The 13,391-nt window shown below is 42.4% G+C and overlaps 1 protein-coding gene across 11 annotated transcripts in view; it reads right to left on the reverse strand.

The window, feature by feature from the left end:
- The window catches only part of LOC137344484 (complement decay-accelerating factor, GPI-anchored-like), a 56,713-nt gene that overhangs the window by 33,459 nt on the left and 9,863 nt on the right, over nucleotides 1-13,391 (reverse strand). For all 11 annotated transcript variants that reach the window (XR_010968368.1, XM_068007486.1, XM_068007488.1 and 8 more), the window contains 4 exons: nucleotides 13,232-13,328; nucleotides 12,682-12,755; nucleotides 7,409-7,585; nucleotides 1,705-1,842 (listed from right to left, as the gene is read on the reverse strand). Coding sequence is in view for 10 of the 11 variants with exons in the window: in XM_068007486.1 (XP_067863587.1) it covers nucleotides 1,705-1,842; nucleotides 7,409-7,585; nucleotides 12,682-12,755; nucleotides 13,232-13,328 (486 nt within the window). In the remaining variant the exon portion in view is untranslated. The remainder of the gene's footprint in view (nucleotides 1-1,704; nucleotides 1,843-7,408; nucleotides 7,586-12,681; nucleotides 12,756-13,231; nucleotides 13,329-13,391) is intronic.

A 13,391-nucleotide genomic window follows, 5' to 3' on the forward strand; every position in this document is an offset into this window, starting at 1 on the left:
TTCATCTGACTTGCTCTGTCTTGAGGCCATATTTCATGACTCAGGATCATACCAAAAACTGAGTCTGTAAATCTTAGCTAATAATTAGCTGACTGCAGCGGTTCAAGAAGGCGGCTCACCACTACCTTCTCAAGGGCAATTAGGGATGGGCAATAAATGCCGGCCTTGCCAGCGACGCCCACATCACATGAACAAATATTTAAAAAAATTAGATAAACTCTCAGCCATCAGGGAAGGAATTTTGATCAGTGCTTAATGCAATATGAATTAATTTATCCAGACTTTCCTATCAGTAATAATGAACAGCTGCTGATGGTGAGGGATGAAAAGATTATGAAAAATTAAAAATTATAGTTATTAAATATTAATTTTTGAAGAAATCAAAATGGCATGCGAGTAGGAAGAGGAAGAAGGATAATTTAGCTCTGCAGAACTACCCAATCGCCAGAGGCACCTTGTGGCCAGAATGTGAAACTACAATATCACAGACAGCCATATTAATGGGAAAATCCAATTAAAATGTGGCAGGACAGACGTGACAAGATGTGGACATGAATAGCATTGAAAGTCTCATAGGTACTGTTGACATAGGATTTTTGAACGCAAAGATGACAGGACGTACCGATTTCAATGATAAATAGATGTACATTCCTTCCATTTGCTGCCCTCTTGACTGCACCAACTAGTGGTGCATTGAGGGGAGTCAGCGCCGTCTCCCCAAGAACATTTTCAATTTTCATTTTAAAATGGTGCTTTTTGTTTCATTTTAAACACTTTTACCCTTTACAATTGATAGCTTTTTAATTTAAAATACAGGAAAAATAAGTGACGTTCCAGAAAACCACCCAGATTATCGCCTCCCCAAAATCCATCTCAACTCTTTCCATTTAAAAGGCACTCGCCTCCCCCTACATAGTGGCACTTTCCCCCGACAGCCATTTGTCCCACAATTCCCAGACACACTATTCTCTGCAATCTTCCACCCTGTTAACAGAAGCTCTACATCTCCTCCTACTTTCCTAGTTCATACTGCCACTCTATTCATTTCCTCTTTCATTTCAACCAGGCACTCTTTTTCTGCTCTTCTTATTTCAAACAGGGGATCGCTTCCCCCTCCAAACCCATTCACACTTGTGTCCTTCTCCCCCCAATTCAACAACAACTAGCATTTATATCGCACCTTGATTGTATTGAAGCATACCAATGCAATTCACAGGAGTGCTATCAGACAAAATTTGACACCAAGCCACTCAAGGAGATATTAGGACAGGTGACCAAAAGCTTGGTCAAAGAGGTCGGTTTTAAGGAGTGTCTTAAAGGAGGAGAGACAGGCAGTGAGACAGAGAGGTTTAGGGAGGGAATTCCAGACCTTGGGGCCTAGACGGCTGAAGGCACAGCTGCCAACTGTGGGCAAAAGAAATCGGGGATGCACAAGAGGCCAGAATTGGAGGAACGCAGAATTCTTGGAGTGTTGTAAGATTGGGTGTGTTTAGAGAGATAGGGAGGGGCGAGGCCATGGAGGGATTTGAACACAAGGGTGAGAAATTTAAATTTGAGGTGTTACAGGTCTGGGAGCCAATGTAAGTCAGCGAGCAAAGGGGTCATGGGAGTACGGGACTTGGTGAAAACGGGCATGCAGATACTGCCCACAAATAATGGCTGTCCAAAGAAAATTCAGATGGTTGACATGCAATAAATACCCACAGCCAGGAAGTGATGAAAGCAAATGATTCCTGTCTCCATCATCTGTGGTAATGTAACTTGTCTGAGGTGTCGGTTCACGTATTGGGCTGATTGTGCTGTTAGAAGGATCTGGAAGCTGTTCTTCACGGTCAGGAAGAGCTGAAGCACAAAGTCATTGATTAAGCTTTTTATACAATAAGTGATTTAATGACAGTCAGTGTATATATAGAACAAACATTTGGGGAGAGAAATTTAACTTGCAACAGTTTCTGGCACAAATGGGTGGCGTAATGAGAAGACATCAATCCAAAGCCTGATCAAAATTGGAGCTTGGGCCTCATCTGCACGAAACCGGCAAATTGCGGACGCCAATTGGAATTCTCAATGCAGCTCACCAGTCGGGGCCTTAGAATTTTGGCAGGCTCCGACGTCGAGCCAGCCCGCAGGCAGGTCCTGGGAGGAAGTGAAGCGGAGGGGCGGGGAGGTGCGGAGTGATGGGGCGGCGAAGCTGAGGGGTGGCAAGACCGGGCCAGCAGTGGCCTGCAGTATTTTTGAACAACCAGGATGACCACTCCTGCTCCTCGTGACTCCGCAGAAATGAAACTATTAAAAATAATGTCCTACCTTTTTGTGAGTGGACTCCAGTGGTCCCTTTAAGGACCTAGGCATTTGTGTGAATGAGAATGACCTGCTATTGCTAATGGGAAATGAAAACATTGTGATGTGTTTGTGGTTCATTATCATTTTCACTCACCTGTAGAAGACTAACAATTGTACTGATCGAAAAATAGATAAGAGAATAAGAATATAACATTAAAGACCATTTAATTCACCTAATTTGCAATTTCTTGAGGCCCTATTTCACGACTCAGTATGACCATTCATCTTGTTCCTGCCCCAAGTCCTTTCTTTCTACCTTTTCTTTACATTTTTAAGCTCTCTTATTTTAGATCGCTTTCATAGGTGAGTCCCAATTCCCTAATGCCTTCAAGAGTATTTTCGCTAGCCTTACAATTTGGGTAATGTTTGGTAATGTGCCCAGGATAACAACATAAAACCCCAATCTGTTAATTATTCTTAACCTGGTAAAACATCACATCAAACCTTGTTCTGGTTTTAAATTTTTAAGCAAATTTATGAAACAATGAACAAGCCAATATAAAACAGGAAGGCAATGAGAACAAACTTTGCAACAAATGTAATGTGGATTGAGGCTGCACAGGTATCATTTTGAACTCTCATGTCCCGTGCCTGTTGTAAAGGAACAGTTACCAGCCTAAAGTAAGACAGAACTCTGCCAGCACTTGATCCAATTTCCTTTTCAATACTTCAGTAGAGCCAGCATTCACTGCACCAGGTATCAGTCTATTTCAACACTTGACACAGAGAATTGTCCTTTGTAGCATCCAGCATTAGAAATGCATAGAATATTTTTGGAATTTGAATCCTAAATGCTATTCAGTACGAAAAGTTAGTACAGAGATTGTGTTGTGATGTAGCCCATTAGCACATTGATAGACTGCATTTACTGTAATTGAATGTGGGCATCTCACAGTTCAGAATGACATAGATAGAGAGCTGCAAGCAAATTGCCCCACACTTTCAACCAATGGTACCTGGCACAAGGGCAGCATAAGGAAGTGAGAGAAATAAGAGCCAATTTTGGTGTGCAAGTGCATAATACTCCACAGACTAGTCACAAAGATAAGGACAGATGAAGGAGCCTATTTAGCTCACTGTTTCGTAGAAACCTACAGTCCATTATTCAAATGCCTTTTGAATGATTCTGGAGTTTTTGCCTTCCCTGCTTATCCAGAAGATCATGCCAGGTTTAACCACCCTTTGCGTGAAGAAGTGCTTCCAGACTGCAGTCCTGAACTTGCCTTTTGCCAGTTTATATCTACATCTCCTTGTCTTGCAGGTGTTTTAACTTAAAATAGTGCCCCTGAGATTTATCTTTTCTCATCCTATCCCCACTAAGTCTCACTCCTGCCCACACTGACATCAACCAGTGCATTGATTTTAAAATTCTCATCCTTGTTCATAAATCCTTCTATGGCCTTGCCCCATTCTACGTCTGTAAAGACTCCTATGATGGGTGACATTTTACTGGGTCTCCTCTAACAAAGACTTCCAGTAAGCTAGCATTTAATAGGATAGATTTTCCTCACTGGGCACCCGCTGGGCAGTTGACAGAAACAGCGTATGGAGATTTTCTGGCCTCCGGGAGGATGTTGCAATTTTCCTGCCCCAAGCTATTTGCATGGCCCAGGTGCACTTCAACTCAGGCCTGCTCACTGGCTGGACTAAGTGCCAAATATGAGGCAGGAAACAGGAACACAGCTACAGTGCTGAGAGGCTTGCAGCTGCACTATTGGCTGCAGCTTTGGAGCCTTCTGGCTGCTGCTCTCTAGCAAATACCTCACATAAAAGGAAGTTATGTCAGTCTAGAATCTAGGCAGAGTCAAATGCTGCTCTCTCAAGCCACATGTTTCACGGTTTAGTCTCAATGATAAAACTTCATAAAGATGAGTGAAATATTGGAGATGTCTTGCAATGATGTTTGCTTGAAGTTAGATCAATCATTGCTTGAAGCTGCTCCATTCTTACGGCTCTGCTTGTAATCCTTATTTTTTTTTTTAAATCCCTGGTGAGAATGACGATGTTCTATCACAAAATGACTGTTGCCTGGAATTCTTGGATCCAGGATCGAGAATCGAGGCTATGACTTGCTACGTAGCATGTGCCTTGATAACTTGTTGGATCTGCTGGTACTTACAGAATTTCTTCCATATTCTTTCCAGACATACCCTTATTGTCAAACGATAATCTGACAAAGAAGTTCTAACTATCAGATAGGATCTTTGACCTCTTTAAAGCTTTTATGTTTCCAGAGACTTAAAAGGGGAGATTTTCCTGGGTCTGCGTCCAGGTGGACTGGATCATCTGGACGCAGTGAATATCGGACAATCAGTCAGATCAGACTGCGCATCTGTAACGGAACCAAACTGATTTTCCTCTCTTAATTTAAATGATTGCCAAGAAGCTTGTATCTGGATCAAAACAAAATGCAGCATATTGAACAATTTACAGTGTATTGTTAATAAGGAGCATCCACTTTAAACAAATAACAGAAATACCAAGATTAAAATCACACTTTCAGTCTAGCCTAATGGGCATTCAGGTGGACAGAGAAAATGATGAAAGAATCTCCACTTGTCCCCTCACTAAACAGAAAGGTATATGTGGAACTATGCCGCTGTTAACGTGCAGGAAATAGTATCATTGACTAGGAGACATGAAAGATCAAACAACTCCTAATCTGGAGACAACACTGGCTACCTTCCCATTGCTCCAACTATTAAATATCTTACTAAGATCAATCAAAAGCACTGGCAACATGCTAACTTTTACAAAACATGAAAAGGCTTTAGCATATGGGATTTATGTAAATCCAGTCACTGCATCCTGGTTGTGCTTAAGGATGGAAAATAATTGTTATAGACCACATACCGTGACAAAATGCTATGTTGGGGGAAAATTACCACTCCCTAAGACATCTGTGGGTAATAGATCTTGAAATAGAAATAAATTCCGCATGTTGGAAACGTGCAAGGAAATTTTTAGTGCTGTAGACAATCCTATAATCCATCGCATTCAATTTAAGCTCACTGAGAAATTTCTCTTTATGTCAATATTACACACTATACTAGCGGATCTACCGTGTCATTACACAAGGTACGTTGGTTGATATGCTGTTTTCTAAGGACAGGGATGTTACACCACATAAAGCACAATGTTTAATTGTTGTTAAGAACTCAGGTCCATCAGAGTTTAATTGATTCCCCAGGGAACTTAACTGTTTGGAAAGTGCTTCTCAGTTTCAGGTTGCAGGTAAGAAGTGCAAGTCAAAAGCACCCAGCATTTTAGAATTGCTTGAGTGTAGTGCAGGTCTTAGTAAGAAAAATCACAAAAAACAAATCGCAATCAAATTCCAGAAATCTCAGTTACGCTGATATCAGGTGACTTCAGGCCATGCTGTGTCTAAGTGTTTGGGCGTAAATCTAGGTCAGTGTATTATTCATGTAAATTCAGGAAATTCACATGAGCCGGTCTTTTGCATGGGGCAACGGTGCTATGTAAATGAGCAGCAGAGGGTTTTGCTGGACATTTCTCGGAAGTGATGCAAACGATAGAGGAAATTTGCATCTAGCGATGTTTCAGCACAAAACTGACGTAAATCAGTTATGCACGTAATTTCCTCTGAAAAAATGGGGCAACACCATTGACTTCAGTGGAAACAAAAATCAGGAGAGTGTACAACAGACGGCCGATCCAATATTGCCCCGTTTACACTGTCACCAAAAATTCAAATTACCCTCACTGAGTTCTGATTTGTTGCTGTTTTATGAATGTGAAATTTAGTCACCGTGATATTGAAGTGTAACACAGGAACTCTGAAAAAAATATTTGGAGCAATTATTTGGTTTACCTTCGCTGTTCTTTTATTGGTAACTGTTGCTGACTGGATCATAGTGATAGAAATTGGTTCTCATTGCTCCCATTTCCTAGGTGGAAAGTGGGGAGGGGGGAAAAATTACCAATTTTGCAGGGCTATGCTCGGCACCCCAAGGTTGCCTGAAATATGTCTGATCCATATTGGCCTAGGACGATTTTAAGATGTCCCAGGTGGCTGCCTTAAAGAGACGTTAGGTCCCTTGCATATGCTAATGAGGACCTCTCAGCAAAATTCGTCAACGCTGAGAGAAGCAGGCACCAGGCTTGCCTGCTCAGGTTTTGGTGGGAATGCTGCGGCCTAACAAGCCACTGCCAGCAAAAAGTATGTTTTTTTTCTTACCATCCATCCACAAGCAGAAGCAGAGCTCCTCCCAGCTTCAAAGCACTCCAGAGGGCTGCTGCAGGCCTGCAATCTCCCACCTCCTGTTCGTCTTATACCACCACCCCCACCCCCTTCCAGGACTTACCTTAGGGCTGCTGTCAGCAAGAGGCTCAAATTGGAACAGGCTATCTTTGTTCTTTAGTCGAAGACCTGCTATCTCTGCCAAATGGGCTGCTTAGGGCAAGGATGAAACCCCATCCAATTTTGCCTCCCTTTCTGCGGGGAAATCTACCTACAACTCCTGTGGTACACAATTGAGATTGGGAACTCAACATGTGCCATATTGAGAGCATGACCCCACCCCTTACTACCCTGTGACATACCACAGCATCCATGACCAGAAAACAGGACGAGGTTGTCCAGCCTGGTCAATAGTTTACGTCTCCTGGTAGCTGGTGAAAGAGAGTGTTGGCACAAGTGAAAGCCATGCAGACTTGAAGTATGGCGAAAATTTGCACTAGAAATTTACATTTTTTAAACTGTTTGTGAGATATTTATTTATTCTTGGTTGAAAATAATATATAAACTGTTTTGGGATGAAGTTTGAAAAGCAATTGTGGAGGGAAATTGTTAAAAATGTAACACAAAGAACTCAATGGTATTCTTTGAGACAATGGTGCAAAACTTCAATACTCTGGCCTGAAATATTCCAACTGGAAGCTTCCTGTCTTTATATTGTGTTACCAGAACAGAACAAAGCAGAGTGATGTTTTCAAATACCAAAATCCCCCACGCCTCTTAAAGTAATGAGAACGTCTGCAAGTTCTACAAACATGCTAATAACCAGTATAATGTGCACTCTCTTCTAGTTTCGTGGTACATTACCTTTACAAACAGGGGAATCGTGGCTCCAGCTCCCAGTATGTGTGCAATTAATGTTATGTTGACCAGTCAGAGTGTAGCCAGCATCGCATGAATAATTTGCAACCATTCCGTATGTCCACTCATTTCTTTGACTCACATATCCATTACTAATTGGGTCCGGAGAACCACATGAAATAACTGTAAGGAAAAAAAGACTAAGCAGTAATTATTGCTCGTTTATTTAGAAGATGACATAGCAGGTGTTTCCAGTATGACTGTGCCCCGTAGTGACTATAAATCCCATCTGAACAGTGCCAATGGACTGAAAGAAAACCACGCTTGTTGATATTTTTAAAGGATCTTGCTATTTATTTTATCTTTGCAGAAAATCTATATATTATTAAAATCAGTGGGTGAGAAATTGGACTTGCCCCCGAAATGGGTGGCCAGTCGGCACCGGACCTCATCTGCATTTAACTGGCAAGTTGCCGGCACTAATCGGGTGTCCGGAAGCCACTCGCCGGTACCAACACCAGCAAGTGTTGGCTGCGATGCTGACATCAGCCCTCATATAGGTCCTGTGAGGAAGTGGGGGTTGTTGCTGAGAGGGGGCCAGCAGTGGTCCGTACTTGTTTTGTGGGGCCAGGAGGCAGATTCCAGCTCCTTGGAGCTCAACAAAATTTCACAAGGTTTTTGGGCCTTTTTTGGCCACCTCTCGTAGTCCCCAGACACTAAAAGTTACCTGATGCAATTTTACGTGAGGCACATTTCCGGTATCAATCAGGCACAACCTAATTTTGGATCCCCTTTCACCTATTTCACGCCAGAAAAGCAGGTGTATTAATGTCCAACTTCTCCCCTAGTATGTTGTGACACTTTTCAAAATTCCTTATGGAGATTTGAATGATAACTGGTTGATCCCAAGTTGTGTTATAAAGGAATAAAATCTAAGCTGTAATCATTATGCATTTATTTAGGAGATGCCAATGTGATCACCCATTCCTATAATTGTTTCAAAATGGAATTTCCCAAAACATACTAGCACTGCAAGCACACATCACCTATGACATTTACTTCCATAAGTTGTGAAGGCTGTTTCCATGTACCAGGTGTTTATTTTCATTCTGTTGGTACTGTGCAAACAGGGTTCACAGTTACTACAGGGGTTCCATCATACTGCAAACACCTGCTGTGAGCATTGCAGAATTAGTAACCCTGAATTATACCATAAGCTGTACTTTAATTTCTATTCAAGGAAAGCAGAGCTCTGCATGTTCACTGGTTATAAAGGCAATACTTGTTACAGTGTGGTAAGTAGTCTCCATAGTGCCTAAAGTGTCCTCTGTATCCCAAGATGTGAAACTCAGTTTACCCACCTCAAAAGGATGAAAAGCTGAGTGGACCTTCCAGGATTAAAAGCCAGACCCTCTGTCTCCACCATCCCCTCCCCCGCCCCCCCCCCCGTTACCTGGCACTCCTTCCACATTGGAATGACTGCACCCCCTCTCCCGACTTTCTGTCCATTCATTTAAATGGATGGAAAATTAGGCACTCAAGGTCTGTGATCTCCTGGCTAGGATAGTCTGAGGGTACCAGGAGTGCCCAACCACAGCATCAACCTAGAGAGATCTACCTTGCAAGGATCAGAAACTTTCAGCCTTTATTAAACAGAATTAATTGTACGCAAACGATAAATTTATGCTTAAAGTTGTATTGCAGTAAATCCCATTGTGTTAATAGGTGAGGAATTAGTTTGAAAGTTTTGTTTTATCTTGAATGTCTGATTACTTTTACGCTTTCTCAAGGAAATAACAGGTAGAATTCAATGAGTTTTCCCTAGCTGTACAGTTGCTGTGTGTGTATATCAGATGCTATGCAGATAGAACTAGAGAAAGCCCATGGAGTGACACACAACTGTTACACTAACTGTCATCACATAAATTCTTTGAAAGTTGTACTTCCCCTTTTTCCTATGATTTTGTCGGCAATAGATTATTTTTTCTCACCCAGTTTCCTCTCTCCTGAAGAAGCCGCCTCCTGACAAGGTATGATTCCACAAGTACCTGACATCTCACAAGTGGCCGTTATTCATATACATAGAAGTTACAACACGGAAACAGACCATTCAGCCCAACCAGTCCATATCAGTGTTTACCCTCCACACAAATAGTTCTAATCACATTTACCCTGTTCTCATATCCCATCATCCCCTTTTCTTTCATCCATTTATCCAATCTAACCTTGAATGTTGACAAAGTTTCTGCCTCAATCATTAATCCTGGAAGTGAATTCCACATTCTCCACAATGCTCTGTGTAAAGGAGATCTCTTGCCTCTGTTCTAAATGCGTGCTAAACAGCAGAAGCAACATTCTATAGACAGAGCTAAGCAATTCCACAACCAATGGATGAGATCAAAGCTCTGCAGTCCTGCCACATCCAGTCGTGAATGGTGGTGGACAATTCAACAACTAACGGGAGGAGGAGGCTCTGTAAACATCCCCATCCTCAATGATGGCGGAGTCCAGCACGTGAGTGCAAAAGACAAGGCTGAAGCGTTTGCAACCATCTTCAGCCAGAAATGCCGAGTGGATGATCCATCTCGGCCTCCTCCCGATATCCCCACCATCACAGAAGACAGTCTTCAGCCAATTCCATTCACTCCACGTGGTATCAAAAAACAGCTGAGTCCACTGGATACAGCAAAGGCTATGGGCCCTGACAACATCCCAGCTGTAGTGCTGAAGACTTGTGCTCCAGAACTAGCTGTGCCTCCAGCCAAGCTGTTCCAGTACAGCTACAACACTGGCATCTACCCAACAAAGTGGAAAATTGCCCAGGTATGTCCTGTCCACAAAAAGCAGGACAAATCCAGTCCAGCCAATTACCGCCCCATCGGTCTACTCTCAATCATCAGCAAAGTGATGGACGGTGTCGTCAACAGTGCTATCAAGCGGCACTTACTCACCAATAACCTGCTCACTGATGCTCAGTTTGGGTTCCGCCAGGACCACTCGGCTCCAGACCTCATTACAGCCTTGGTCCAAACATGGACAAAAGAGCTGAATTCCAGAGGTGAGATGAGAGTGACTGCCCTTGACATCAAGGCAGCATTTGACCAAGTGTGGCACCAAGGAGCCCCAGTAAAATTGAAGTCAATGGGAATCATGGGGAAAACTCTCCAGTGGCTGGAGTCATACCTAGTACAAAGGAAGATGGTAGTGGTTGTTGAAGGCCAATCATCTCAGCCCCAGGACATTGCTGCAGGAGTTCCTCAGGGCAGTGTCCTAGGACCAACCATCTTCAGCTGCTTCATCAATGACCTTCCCTCCATCATAAGGTCAGAAATGGGGATGTTCGCTGATGATTGCACAGTGTTCAGTTCCATTCGGAACCCCTCAAATAATGAAGCAGTTCCAGCCCGCATGCAGCAAGACCTGGACAACATCCAGGCTTGGGCTCATGAATGACAAGTAACATTCGCGCCAGACAAGTACCGGGCAATGACCATCTCCAACAAGAGAGAGCCCCTTGACATTCAACAGCATTACCATCACCGAATCCCCCACCATCAACATCCTGGGGGTCACCATTGACCAGAAACTTAACTAGACCAGCCATATAAATACTGTGGCTGCAAGAGCAGGTCAGAGGCTGGGTATTCTGCGGCGAGTGACTCACCTCCAGACTCCCCAAAGCCTTTCCACCATCTACAAGGCACAAGTCAGGAGTGTGATAGAATACTCTCCATTTACCTGGATGAGTGCAGCTCCAACAACACTCAAGAAGCTCGACACCATTCAGGACAAAGCAGTCTGCTTGACTGGCGCCCCATCCACCACCCTAAACATTCACTCCCTTCACCACCGGCGCACAGTGGCTGCAGTGTGTTCCATCCACAGGATGCACTGCAGCACCTCGCCAAGGCTTCTTCGACAGCACCTCCCAAACCCACGACCTCTACCACCTAGAAGGACAAGTGCAGGGGAACAACACCACCTGCACGTTCCCCTCCAAGTCACACACCATCCCGACTTGGAAATATATCGCCGTTCCTTTATCGTCGCTGGGTCAAAATCCTGGAACTCCCTTCCTAACAGCACTGTGGGAGAACCGTCACCACACGGACTGCAGTGGTTCAACAAGGCAGCTCACCACCACCTTCTCAAGGGCAATTAGGGATGGGCAGTAAATGCTGGCCTCGCCAGCGATGCCCACATCCCATGAATGAATTTTTTAAAAATCTTACATTTAATCTTGTATCTATAGCCCCTCGATCTAGATCCCTCAACTATGGGAAACAGTTTGTTAATGTTTGTCTTGTCCCAACCTTTCATAATTTTAAACATTTCTATCATTTTATCCTGTAATCTGCGTTGTTCTAACTTAAAAAGCTCTAGCAGTGAGCCCTAGCAACAGGCTATTTGGTGGCGGCATTCTAGCCAACCACAATCCTGTCCTCAACTGATATCCACGAACATGTACTTGTAGTATGGTATACTGTATATTATGAGCATTTATAAATGTTTCTTTACTTCAGTAAGTGTCAATGTTTCATATCTATTTGAGTTTGTTATGTGTGATCCAATCACATCACCATCTTAGCATTGCCATGGACAGGAAACATTGTATTGCCACTAAGTTAGAAACAGTTCCTTAACAAACAGTATCTGACAATGTATCAATTAGACAACTGGTTTAAGACACACTGCCCCAGCTAGAGCACTGAAGGTGTAAATTTGTTACTAGAGGCTGAATTGCTGCTGTAGATGGTGTTTTAAAATTTTAAAATGATTCCCTTTTCGTAGATTGCAAAGAACCTGAAACAAATTCAAAAAGAGAACGTTACGCAGGAATTGCTGGATTCTCATCACACAACTTGCAATCCTGACCAATTTTTCCCTCTGTAACGCTGGGATGCTCAGGCCAATTGTAATGCTACCCCAGCCCAGATCAAGCTAACTCAGCACAGACAGGAGAATGAAACTTGGTACTTTCCTATTCTGTATTGCTCAGTTATTCATTGGAGTTACTTCCTCAGCCCTCTGGGAAATCACGATAGATGCTTTCATTTCCAACTTCTTTTATCCTCAGTATGCAAATAAGCACTATACACTAATATTATGTAAAATTAGAATAGGCAGTGAGGCTACATATAGGACTATGGATGAAAAAGAATCCTTTCCAACACTTTATATTGAGAGCATTCCAAAGACAAATCCTTAAATCTGATGTGAATCTTTATAACCAATTTTGGAAATTTATGAAGTGAAAACAAAATAGATCAGTTACTTACTTTCACATTGTGGAACCTTCTTACTCCATCCATTATTAGTGCATAGTGCATCGTTTTTACCAAACAGTTCATACCTAGAACAAGAAAAACCTTAGGTAAATGAAAAGTCTTTGAATTGTTAGAAAAGATTAATGTAGAAATGCTTTTTAAACTATGATTCAATATATTCAGCAATCCAGTTAGGGATGAGGGTTCAGAATCTTTTTTTTTCAGGTTTTGACTTCAGAGTCTCTACAGATTCAGTGATAAGCAGGCACCCATAGTGCCCACCATAAACAATAGGGCAGGCCTCTGCATTTACTGGTTTACTTTAAAAAATGTTACTGTCCCACTGCCACAATGATCATTCTTGTTATATTAACAGTTTTTAATTGGCAGCTGGAATGATTGTTAATGAGACCATTCCTTTATGGAGATGTTTTATCAGACACTAATTTTTATCCAGTATATGTACAGCACTACTTGCTGAATGGACAGAAATTGTAAGCTGTTGAGTTAATGGTCTCCTTCTGTGCTGTAATATTCTCTGATTCCGTGAATTAATGCTTACCCTTTATTGCAGTAGTAATTTGCTTTGTGCCCAATTGAACGACCTGTAACTCTGTAGTAACCATTCTGTATATCTGTTGGGTCACCACAATCTTTAGCTGCATAAAAAGTAGAGAAAGAGATCTTTTAAACATGATTTCAATGTTTATACTAATCCCAAT

Source organism: Heptranchias perlo, chromosome 27 (assembly GCF_035084215.1).
Source record: "Heptranchias perlo isolate sHepPer1 chromosome 27, sHepPer1.hap1, whole genome shotgun sequence".
NCBI lineage: Eukaryota > Metazoa > Chordata > Chondrichthyes > Hexanchiformes > Hexanchidae > Heptranchias > Heptranchias perlo.